The following is a 12,303-nucleotide window of genomic DNA, read 5'->3' as shown; positions in this document are numbered from 1 at the left end:
TATCGTCCACATGGCTAAAGCACTTGAGTTGGAAGTCTCCCATACTGATGATGATGTGTTGGACCCAATTGAGTGCAACGTACCAGTACCGACGCCTCCTTCCATCAGCTATCTTCCATCTCTGGAGAAGATCGTGAAGTGTTCCTGGTCCGCACCGGCCATGATTGCCTCCACCTTCCCTCTGACAAGGAGAGCAAGAAGATTGACGGGTTGGCATAGAAGTTTTATGCCTCGGCAGTCCTTGACCTCAAGGTGGCAAATTATACAGCCTGTATGGGAGTTTATGTCCAGCACCTCATGGAGCGTGTGGAGCCACTCCTAAATGAGATGCTGGATGATAAGAAAAAGTTGGCTATGGCTCTCCGCGATGAGGCTCATGCACTCCACTCCACTGATTGTGCCTCCAAGGTCCTGTTGGGTTTGGTGGCCCTCAGAAGGCATGCTTGGATGCGTTACTCCAGCTTCAACCCCCATGCTCGGTCTGCAATTGAGGACATGCCCTTCAATGATTCCGGACTCTTCAACAAAGAGACGGAGGAGAGGTTGAACTTTTGGTATCGGATGAAGGCCGTGCCAAGAAACATGGCATGTCTTCTAGATCATTCCAATCTCCTTGGCGTTGGTGTGGATCTCAACGGTACCAGCCATATCACTACCACAAATTATGCTGTCGAGTTTCCCATGTTTGGGCAAGTCGCAGGGGTCAGCACACCCAGAGTGCAACCCGGAGTGATTTTGCCAGTTTTTCCTCTGAAATGCAGCCCACAGCATCTGGTATTTGTTGCCATTTACTCATCCAGGTACTAATTGGGATTGACTTTGTTTAGCTTCCAAGATCAGATGGGATCTGTTCCTTTAGGTCTATACATCTCTCTAATCTCTCTCTAGACATTCTCATTTACATTGCATGTGAGAAGATTAAAACCTACCAATATGTTGAGAAAAAAGCATGTGCTTTAGCTTTTCTACAAGAGTAAATTTACAGCGCTATATAAATAAAGGTTAATAATAATAATAATAATAATAATAATAATAATGGATGTGTTTGATGGTGGTAGAGAGGCAGTGATAGTTATATGACTGAATATTTTTACTCTGAGAGCCAGTGTGGTGTAGTGGTTTGAGTGTTGGGCTGTGACTCTGGAGAGCAAGGTTTGGATCCTCACTTGGCCATGAAAATCCACTGAGTCACCTTGTGGAAGTCATAGTCTCACTCTCAGAGGATAGCAATGGCAAACTTCCTCTGAAGAAACTTCAGGATAACCCTGTGATAGATTTGCTTTAGGGTTGCCATAAATCAGAAATGACTTGAAGGCAAACAGCACACACACACACGCACACAGAGAGACACAGAGAGAGAGAGATTGGCCTGTACTTAGAAAACTAAAAGAAAAAGAAGACTGGCCTAGATTTCAGCTTTCTGACAAGCGAACCATAGGCAGGAAATTTATTTTTTAAACTAGGGCAGTGGTGGTGAACCTTTTAGAGACCGAGTGCCCAAACTGCAACCCAAAACCCACTTATTTATTGCAAAGTGCCACGTCCCTCTGGATTTCTAATGACAAACTCTAGTGAAGTCTGTGTTGGGACGATGGTGCGTGTGCCCACAGAGAGGGCTCTGAGTGCCATCTCTGGCACGCGTGCCATAGGTTCTCCATCACTGAACTAGGGGAACATTTGACCGTGAATTTTGCCTCAGATAATTCTGAAATGGTTTAGTCTCAAAAAGATTCTACTGTGCGATACCGCTGAACATGTGTATAGTTGTAATAACCTGTAACTTGGTATATGAGAATTTGCCCCCAAGGCAAGAACAAGCTTATGTTAACTTTAAATGCATTCTCCTTGCCTTTTTTCTTGCTTAGAAACTCTCAATGGAAGGATAAAACAACGACTATATTCCCTGGATAAAACCCTGCTTGTTCAGTGGAAAAACACCTCAGATTTTACAGGGCTGTGTTTACAGTGAAAGGCAATTATGAAGTCCCAGCCTGCTAGCAGGAAGATAGTCTAGAATCCTAAACTTATAGTCCAGAAGAGTTGATATAGATTTTTGTATGCAGTGACCCTGTTACCAGGATATGCATACATGCACACCTAGAAGAAACAAGACTCAAAATACAGAAAGCAGTTTTCAGTAGCATAGTCCTTGCACCATGAATTGCAGTTTACATTAACAGAAAGTACACAAATCCACCAAATAGTGATACCTTTTTTGGCCAACCGAAATGGCCAACCGAAATGCACAATATTGCAAGCTTTCAAAGCTCCACTGGCTTCTTTATCAGGCAAGATGTTACATATTAAACAGGAGAAAAATTAGAGATGTTAGTAAGATGCCTGCACTTCGTTGTTTCTGTTTAGTACAATGGTATGGGAAGAGTATTTTTAACAGCGTGGCCCTTCCTCTTCTAGCCATGCATCAATTGGGCAAAGTCCAGGAAGTTTAAAGTCCATTTGCATATCAACAAGGACTTCTCTTTTCTAATCCAATATTTATTAGAAAAGATTATAATGTTTGGTAAATTGGGAGGTAATAGGAAAAGAAGGATGTCAAACTAGACTGCTGTGGACTCTGAGGGAGAGAAGAGCCATCTTGCTGGTCCCAGCTGCTGGTGAGGCAACCTCCCTCCCTTCCAACTGCCACTGTTGTGGACTCTGAGGGAGAGAAGAGCCAGTAAGAGGGAGAACACGCCAACATCTGAGCCCCAAGGGACTAAGAGGCACTGAAACCAACTGCCACTTCTCTCCAGGGACGCTTCCCTGTCCAGCAACATCTATATTAGATCCCTCATACCTTGTGGTAACACACAGAGAGAAGAGCAAGCCTTCCCTGATAACATCTGGGAAGGAGACAACATCTGGGAAGAGACAGAGGCCCACAGGTTCTATCTGGAGGCTTTTGGGAGAAGAAGCTTCTGTTCCTGCTGCCTGGACCTCTGCTTCCCTTTCTGGACTGAGCTCTTTCAGGACTGGGCCTTGACTCAGCAGGCACTGTTTCATCCAGCACAGTTGCCTTGCCTACCTGAGGTATAAGGCTGGGACTTCTACAGGAGACTCACCAGACCACATCCCGATTTATTTTGCTACCTGTCCTTTTTGTTTGTTTTTCTTTTCCTGTTCCTGTCACTTCAACAGGAAGCATGTTTTTTCCTGAGGGAGGAAGGGATATACAGAGTCAGGGAGCAGCCATTGGAGTCATTCAAGGCAGAGGTAGATACGGAGAGAGGAGACAATTAAAACACCAAGGAAGAGAGGAGCTCAAGAGGGTGCTTGTGGTCCCCAAGGTGTCTCCCAGTCTAAATAGTATGTATAGCCTTGATGACAGTCTCCCTGGGTTGAAGCTACTGCTGCTCAATGCCAGGTCAGTGAATGGTAAAACAGCTGCCATTCAGGACCTGATCTTGGAAGAACAAGCTGACCTGGCATGTATAACAGAGACCTGGTTAGATGAGGATGGAGGAGTTAATCTATCTCAGCTTTGCCCATCTGGTTTCTCTGTGCAACATCAGGCAAGATCTGGAGGGTGAGGAGGTGGAGTTGCAGTTGTATATCGTGATTCCATCCCCCTGACCAGATGCCTCCTGACACAATCTACGGGTTTTGAATGTGTTTATTTAAAATTGGGTAGCCGAGACAGAACAGGGATTCTGTTGGTGTACTGCCCACCCCGCTGCACAACAGTCTCCCTTCCTGAACTGACCGGAGTGGTCTCGGGGTTGGTATTGGAATCTCCACGTCTATTAGTGCTAGGGGACTTCAACATCCATGCTGGGACTTCCCTTTCAGGAGTGGCTCAGGACTTCATGGACTCCATGACAACCATGGGTCTATCCCAAGTAGTATCTGACCCTACTCATGCTGCTGGGCACACTCTGGACCTTGTTTTTTGTGCTGGGTGGGATGATGATGATCTTGGTGTGGTGGAACTCTCCACAGTTTCATTATCATGGACAGATCATTATCTGGTCAGGTTTAGACTTACTGGGACTCAGAACCTCTGCAGGGGTAGGGGACCGATTAGGATGGTCCCCCCCAGGAGGCTGATGGATCCAGATGGATTCCTGAGGGCTCTTGGGGAGTTTCCTGTCACCTTGGCAGGCGATTCTGTTGAAGCCCTAGCCAGCCTTTGGAATGGGGAAATGGCCAGAGTGGTGGACACAATCGCTGCTGAGCATCCCCTCTCACAGAGTGGAGCCAAACCAGCCCCCTGGTTCTCTAGGGATTTGATGTTGATGAAGTGAATGAGAAGGAGACTAGAGCGACGTTGGCGAAAGACTCGGAGTGAATCTGATCGAATATGAGCCAGATCCTATTTGAAAGCCTACTCTGTGGCAATGCGGGCAGCAAAGAAATTATTTTTTGCTACCAGCATTGCATCTGCAAGGAGCCGGTCAGCAGAGCTGTTCTGAGTGGTCAAGGGTCTTTTACATACTCAACCTCAAGTAGAAAATGCAGACCACTCAAAGGCTCGCTGTGAAGAATTTGCTTAGCATTTTGCAGATAAAATCACTCAGCTCGGTCCAAATTGGATGCTACAATTAATACAATGTCAGTGGATGCTACCTTGGCTCCTACCGGTCCACTGTTAATGGATACTTTTCAACTTGTGCAGCCTGATGATGTGGACAGAATCCTTGGAAAGATAAGAGCTACCACATGTGTCTTGGACCCTTGTCCTTCTTGGCTTATTAAACAGGCCAGAGGGGGACTGACTGACTGGGTAAAGGAAGTAATCAATGCCTCCCTACAACAAGGCAGAATTCCATTCTTCCTAAAGGAGGCTGTTGTGAGGCCTCTGTTAAAAAAGTCATCATTGGATCCCACAATAATGAATAACTATCGGCCAGTGTCTAACTTACCATTTCTGGTCAAGGTTCTAGAACATGTGGTGGCTTCCCAACTCCAGGGGTTTCTGGATGAAACAGATTATCTAGATCCATTTCAGTCTGGTTTCAGACCTGGCTATGGAACAGAGACAGCCTTGATCACCTTGGTGGATGACCTACGCAGGGAACTGGACAGAGGGAGTGTGTCCCTGTTAGTTCTTCTGGACCTCACAGCAGCTTTTGATACCATCGATCATGGTATCCTTCTAGACCGCCTCTCTGGGATGGGGCTTGGAGGTACTGTTCTACAGTGGCTCCGTTCCTTCCTGGAGGGGCGAACTCAGAAGGTGGTACTGGGGGACTCCTGTTCGACCCCTTGGCCATTGACCTGTGGGGTCTCTCAAGGTTCTGTGTTGTCCCCTATGCTGTTTAACATATACATGAAACTGCTGGGAGAGGTTGTCCGGAATTTTGGGGTGCAATGTCATCAATATGCAGATGACACTCAACTCTACTACTCCTTCCCACCTCAATCCAAGGAGGCAGTCCTGGTTCTAAACCAGTGCCTGTCTTCAGTAATGGACTGGATGAGAGCAAACAAGTTGAAACTTAATCCAGACAAGACAGAGGTTCTCCTGGTCAGTCGGAAGGCAGATCAGGGAATAGGGATCCAGCCTGTGTTAGATGGGGTCACACTCGCCTGAAGACACAGGTTCACAGTTTGGGGGTAATCTTGGACTCAGCTTTAAACTTGGAGGCCCAGGTCTCTGCTGTGACCAGGAGTGCTTTCGCACATTTAAAACTTGTGCGCCAACTGCGCCCGTTCCTTGAGAAGCCAGATCTGGCTACGGTGGTACATGCCTTGGTTACATCCTGTTTGGTCTACTGTAATGGGCTCTACATAGGACTGCCTTTGAAAAGTGTTTGGAAAATTCAACTGGTTCAAAGAGCTGCTGCCAGGCTGTTAACAGGCGCCGATTACAGAGCCCATACAACTCCCCTGTTCAAACAGCTTCATTGGCTGCCAGTTTGTTCCTGGGCACAATTCAAGGTACTGGTTATATCCTACAAAGTCAATACATGACTCAGGTCCATATTATTTGGCAGACCGTTTCTCCTGGTATGAACCTGCCCGGACTCTGAGATCCTCTGGAGAAGCTCTTCTCTCCATCCCAACACCTTCACAAACACGTTTGATGGGGACATGAGAGAGGGCCTTCTCAGCGGCTGCCCCTAGACTCTGGAACTCCCTGCCCAGGAAGATAAGAACAGCTCCCTCCTTGATGGCTTTCCGACGGCAGGTGAAGACCTACCTGTTCAAACAGGCATTTAAGGAATCACTATATGAACAGGCAGGAATGTTGGACTAGTTTAATCATTCTGTTTAATGCATGCCATTTATCTATTTATTTTTAAAATGTTTTAATTGTACTTTTTGTTTGTTTGTTTGTTTTTTAATTGCTGTGAAGCCGCTCTGAGTCCCAGTCCTGGGAAAAGAGCAGGATATCAACAAACAAACAAACAAACAAACAAACTACAGGTGGAAGCTCACTTGAAGGAGGACACAGCCCTGAGTTTGCAGGACCTGGACTGGACTGTTACTGATAGGGTGTTTTGGAGGGTTCTCACTCATAGGGCTGCCATAAGTTGAAGTTGTTCTGATGGCAGTTAACAACAAAAAATAGTACTATGGACACTCTTCATTTATAGTGCATCTTTAATGTGCACTATATGTCTGTACCTCCTTAGGAGCTGTGAGGTTGGGTTCTGTTCTCCATATATAAGCAGAATACTGAGGGCGAAGAGTTCCTTGCCTAAAGATACCATTTACTGGAGTAATCTGGTTTACAATCCAGAGATCCTTGGTACATGCCTAGAAACCTATCCCTTAGACCAATTGACATCCATGAAAGAATTGAAGATTTTAAATAATATATCATGTAGGGCAGACAGGTAGGGGAGGTTACCCAAATGAGTGAAAGAGGATAGGATGTTGGCTTAAGCTGATGAAGTATTCTGGTTCAGTGAAGGTTTTGATTCATTAGTGATCTGTTACGTGACAGAACATAAACTAATACCAACGAGAACTGTACTGAAGCCAAGTTAATTTGTTAGGTTCATAAAAAGAAGTGCTCTTTGCCTAGCCAGGGATAAATTTAAATTAAATTCCCAGAAATAAAAATCTGATGGTTCATTCCTTTCAGTATGTCTTTTCCTATCTGTAGAACATTTATGATTAAATGCCTTTCCTCTTTTAGCTGTTAAGGCCTTTTGGAAACAGTTGGCAGCCTTTTCTTTTCAATGTGTAGAAAAGCTTCTGTGTATAACATGAATACTGCCAGAGAGCATGTGTGCTACCGGAGAGCATATGGAGAGTGGCATGGCTGACACCAGTCCAGAAAACATTGGTGCAAAAACATATACTTCCTTATCCATGCAGTGACATACCTGGCATGTTTTATACTTGTTGCAGTTTGAGGTTTTTTTTTAACACTCACCCAACAAAATGGTTGTGTGTGTGTGTTAAAAAATGACGAATCTGTTCCTCCTGCCACTCATCTCCTTGGGGGGCTGTGGCACCCCAGAGAGATGATAGCAGCAGAGGGGATGGAGGGTTCAGTTCTCCACATTCTTGCTGCTGCTGCTACTACTGCTGCTTATTTACTCAGGAGGCTGCAGTGCCTTGAAGAGACAAGAAGTTGCCGTGGGTGACGGAGGATTCAGCTTGCCATGTATCTGCTGCCACCATCACTCATTACCTCATGGAACCATAGATCCTAAAGAAATAATGGCAGTGGTGATAGGGGGTGGGGGTAGGGTTGCCATAATTGTCCACTTTTACCAGGGACAAAATGTGGAACAAATTCAAGACCAAACTGTAGGACAACTGCAGGACAAAACTCAGCCCAAAATGTAGGACATTGAAGAAAAATGGTGGACCTTAAATGTCCTACATTTTGAGCTGAGTTTTGTCCTGCAGTTGCCCTACAGTTTGGTCTTGAATTTGTCCTACATTTTGTCCCTGGTAAAAGTGGACAATTATGGCAGCCCTAGGTGGGGGACTCAGGCCTTCACATTCCTGCTGCCATTGTGGCTCATTCCTCAGGAGGCTGTTGGCCCTGAAGAGATGAGCAGCAGTTGGAATGGTGGGCTGGAGGTCTCAGGCCTTCATGTTTCTGCCACCATCACTGTTTATTTCCTCAGGGAGCCCCACCAGGTAACACCCACTTCTGCAGTGTTACCAGGTGTGTTCCAATCCCCTGCACATGTCCCTGCATCCATGTATCTTTCTATCCAACCAACCATATATATAATTAACTACATAGCAAGTGGTGTCCAGGTAAATATCAACTCAGTAATGCTTTCCTGAGTTTGAAATGAGCAGAATATAATCTGTGGCACTAAAAGCTCATATTGGACTTCATATAGGAATGTGCTGTGCAAAGTAGCCAAAGAAACATGGGTTTAGTATCTGTGTCTTTACTACCAATAGCTCGCTGTACCAGAGTTAAGGTTTTGTTTCTCCCTCAGCATTTGCTTGCTTCCTGGATTGGATTTGGCATTCTCATGTTTACGGTTTCAAATGATGCGATAGTTGGATTGTGTATGGTTTAGTAAGCAATGGTCTAGATAAGCCTTTTTCAACCTTTTTACCCTGAAGGAACCCTTGAAATAATTTTCATAAAAATTATTATATCTACAGCTTTAAAAAGGTTAATTTTGTTCCAATTACTGATTCTCATGGATCCCCTAGTGACTTCTTGCCAGGGGACCATGGTTCAAAAATCCTGGTCTGTATCTTTATCTGGTAAGGGAGAATGTAAAGTAGAAGGCACTGTCAATAATGCTACTAGCAGGGTTGGGGAGCTTAGAATGCCAATGAGTTGGACATGATTTTTGTAGCATGTTCAGCTTTGCAACCTATGGGGGGTCATCCTACACTCTATAAGGGGTGGGGGAATCGCTTAGATGGACTCAGAAAAGAAAGTGAAGAAATACACCCCCATGTTTTCCTATTTTACAGTAATACCTGTTAAGGAATGCCAAGCAGTAGTCTCAACCAGTGGTTTTCAAACTTTGGTTGTCCAGATGGTTTGGACTTCAATCCCAGAAACCTCCAACAGCATGGTTGATGGTTAAGACTCCTCTAAGAGCTGAAGTCTAGAGCACCTGGAAGCCCACAGTTTAATAACCACTGGTTTGAACGAACTATTATCAACTTGATGCCCAAGTGGGTGTGGAAAAGATAAGAATTATAGTCTTGTGCTAAAGATCTCTTAATTGTATTTTTTTTTAAATGAAAATCCTGAACTTTCCAAGTTTTTAACTCTCTTAATCTCAATTCAGACCCATGCTCAAGGAGGAAAGAAAGTGGTGCAGACTGATGAATGGAGAAATGGCTCCGTAGAAGAAAGATTGGAGTATGCCCTTGTCAAGGTGAACTTTTTTTCTTTCTTTATCAAAGCCAAAAGTATGATTTCTTTTTAAAAGATCCTGCTTTCTTGTCCATATCATTACCAAACATTTTGAATCACTCAAAAAAGTATTTTGAAATGGAGATTATATAATTGTTTGCACTGCTTGAATGAAGAATTATCTAAGGTGTTGTTTTTGTAGTCTTGTCAGGCTGTGTTTCTCCACTTTTCACAATCTTCCAGGATTTGTTATGAAAGGAGGCATACAGTAAATATCAAATGGCACAAGTATGGTCATAAGTCATTATAGTTTGGCAGGATGCAGATGAGTGAATATTAGCCATTTCTGAATGAATTATATGACCTGTATGTGGGCGGGGCCGGCATAGCAGGTTGCATGGTGGGAGAAAAATGGGTGGAACTCCTTTCCACGTGGGAAACAAACTTTCCTCCAGTACTGAATTGCAGCAACAATAACGCCTTTATTGGCAACAAACAGGGTAACAACCAAACAGGCAAAGAAAACAAGTGTCTCTAAGTTCCCTTTTTAGCAAGCCACCTGAGACAAGTCTCCACCGGTCTCTTCGTCCTGGTCCAGGGTGTTCTCCCCGCCTCGCCTTCCACCCGCGTGCTTCTCCAATGCTTCTCTATCTGCCTTTTCCCAGTCTTGGGGTCTTGGGCCTTGTTCCCAGGCTCCTCCCTTCGGGTCCCACCATTCACCTTCGAGACTCCCTTGGTCCCGCTGACGCCAGTCACCTTCCCCTGGGTAGGTAAAGTCTCCCTCTACTCGGGGGTCGACCAACCTAACAGTCTCATGTGGGCCTGGCCTCCGAGGGCTGGCCCTACCTACCAGAGAGACGGGCCTTCCCACTCTTTGAGGACTTTGAGTCACCTTTCTCCTCTTAACTCGGCCGCCTCACCGCGTCCCCCTCTTCCGCGCCTTCTCCCTCTCCCCCCGCAAGCTGTCTCCTCCTTCTTTATATTCTCTGGATGGCCCGCCCTCTCCTCCTTTGGCTCCTCCTCCTGGGTTCCTTTCCTCATTTCTTCCACCTGGTCCTCCTTAGCCCTCCCAACTCTCCCAGTCTCTACTTCCATCTTACTACACTGTAACATCAGATTCTTTTTACAAGTCATACAGCCTTATAATTCATAGGTGAGGAAATGTGAAACATCAGTTCACCTGCAAATATGCAAATAATTCTTTGACGATCTAGTAACTTCAAACCCCATGATTCTGGATAACTTATCAGGCTGTCTTAAAGTCAACTGCAGAGTATATTATTATAAGGTTATATTGACCACAGTTCATTTGTCACTAGAACTTATAAAATAACAAGATGATATTAGAAGTGGGTCTGTATGGGGTACATGCCATCTCATTTGTAATGTAAGATTCATGTTAGTTTGAAATTAAATGTCCAAATTTATTTCTCTTAACTGTTTTCATGTGGGATTCATAGTTCTGAGTATATCTTGGGCTGTTAGCTTGAAGAGGAGTTTCAAACACTTGAAGGATGAATTTCGGTTTTTTAATTTGCTCAAAGCCTCTTCTCAGAAGTAAAGAAGCCTTATTGGTTGAGGCACTTTGCTTATGAATACACTGATGATTTTGCCAGATTCCATTTTTGATTCCTTTTACTACTGCTTTGAAAATATATGTGTCCCTGTGTGTTGTTTTTTATTGTAACTTTACTTTTTATTTGTTAGCAGCCTTGTGAATCCCTTTGATTAAAAGCAACAGAGCTTTTACTAAAATAACTGTCAAAGTGATTTTGTCTTTTTTTCTTCCTTTGTTTTGAAAGATACTGGAAGATGGATTTCAGTATAATTATATAATTAGCATGGTGGAGTGTCCCAAAATTACCTTTCTCTTTTTTCTGATTGGATGTTTTGATAAAATCAGAGCTGTATGGTAAAAACTAACAAAACCAACTGATATTTAAGATTGTTCCACCACTCTAAAGCATGGCATGCATTGACATTAATTTTTTTAAAGCTAAAACTTTGGATGGGGTCCAATCTGAATGTGCATACATTAGAAGCTTAATCACAGAAAAAGACTATACGGGCATAGCTCAGTTAATGAAGTAGATGTGTTCCTGAACATTACTTTTTTTAATAGAATCTTTGGTACCAGAGGCAGAAATAACAAGGAAAAAACAGAGATAGGTCCCTATACTACACACACAAAAACAAACAAGAAGAACATTTTAGTATGTTTCAGCAAAGTTTTTATTCAAAACTAACAATATACACATTTTGAAATAATACAGCCAGGTCAGGTAAGGCTTGCATAAGTAAACAGAAACATTTTGAACCTCCAAGAGACCCCTGAAAGTTCCTGAAAGTATATTCAAGGATAATTTTTTTATTTCACCAGTTTCCATTTTTCTTATGCTTTCCATTTTGTTGACCATACTTATAGATCTCTGCTTTAAAAAAAAACATGTTAGGGGTAGGCTTATCCATTTTCTCTCTTTTCTCTTGTTTTTTCACACAAGCTCCGTAAGGGATTCTGGAGGCAGCTGCTGTTTATTTTCCCTGTTATAGAATTTGTCCATGCAACAACAATAGGACTGACTACAGTAGAATCCCTTTCTTTCCTAGCTCAAAGTTTATTGCATAGTTTAACTGCAGACACACTGCTGCAATCTGATACCAATAGTCTATGTTACTGTAGCCCTCCTTCACCATCCTCCTAGTGCTGCTACTGTTTAAAAAGTACAGCTAAACAGAAGATAAAGAGGTGACTATGAGGGTTAGGCAGATATAAAAAGGAGCCTATTTGTTAGAGGTTTTATTTAGTGAGATAAGCCTGTATAGCAGTGGGAGCCAGTGTGGTGAAGTGGTAAAAGTGTTGGACTGGAAGTTAGCTGATCTGAATTCAAGTACCCCACTAAGAAAATTAAAATCCCTGGATGACCTATGGCTGGTCACTTTGCCTCAGGTTGACCTACCACACAGATAAGCACCATGTATGTCTCTCTGGCCTTTATGGAGGAAAACTGAGCTGTAAACATAGTAGATAAATGCAGAGAGTCAGGTCCAAGGACATATCT

The 12,303-nt window shown here is 43.7% G+C and overlaps 1 protein-coding gene and 1 pseudogene across 2 annotated transcripts in view; both read left to right on the top strand.

Annotated features, from left to right (window-relative positions):
- The window catches only part of MTR (5-methyltetrahydrofolate-homocysteine methyltransferase), a 110,357-nt gene that overhangs the window by 58,278 nt on the left and 39,776 nt on the right, over positions 1 to 12,303 (top strand). For both annotated transcript variants that reach the window (XM_089529855.1, XM_089529856.1), the window contains exon 19: positions 9,177 to 9,266. In XM_089529855.1, coding sequence (XP_089385981.1) covers positions 9,177 to 9,266 — 90 coding nt within the window. The remainder of the gene's footprint in view (positions 1 to 9,176; positions 9,267 to 12,303) is intronic.
- Positions 274 to 6,587, top strand: LOC149310842 (uncharacterized; annotated as a pseudogene).

This window comes from Sceloporus occidentalis, unplaced genomic scaffold (genome assembly GCF_023333645.1).
Source record: "Sceloporus occidentalis isolate IW3139 unplaced genomic scaffold, rSceOcc1.0.p SCAF_6, whole genome shotgun sequence".
Lineage (NCBI taxonomy): Eukaryota > Metazoa > Chordata > Lepidosauria > Squamata > Phrynosomatidae > Sceloporus > Sceloporus occidentalis.
The sequence above is the reverse complement of the archived record's forward strand: the minus strand, read 5'-3'. Positions and strand labels throughout refer to the sequence as shown.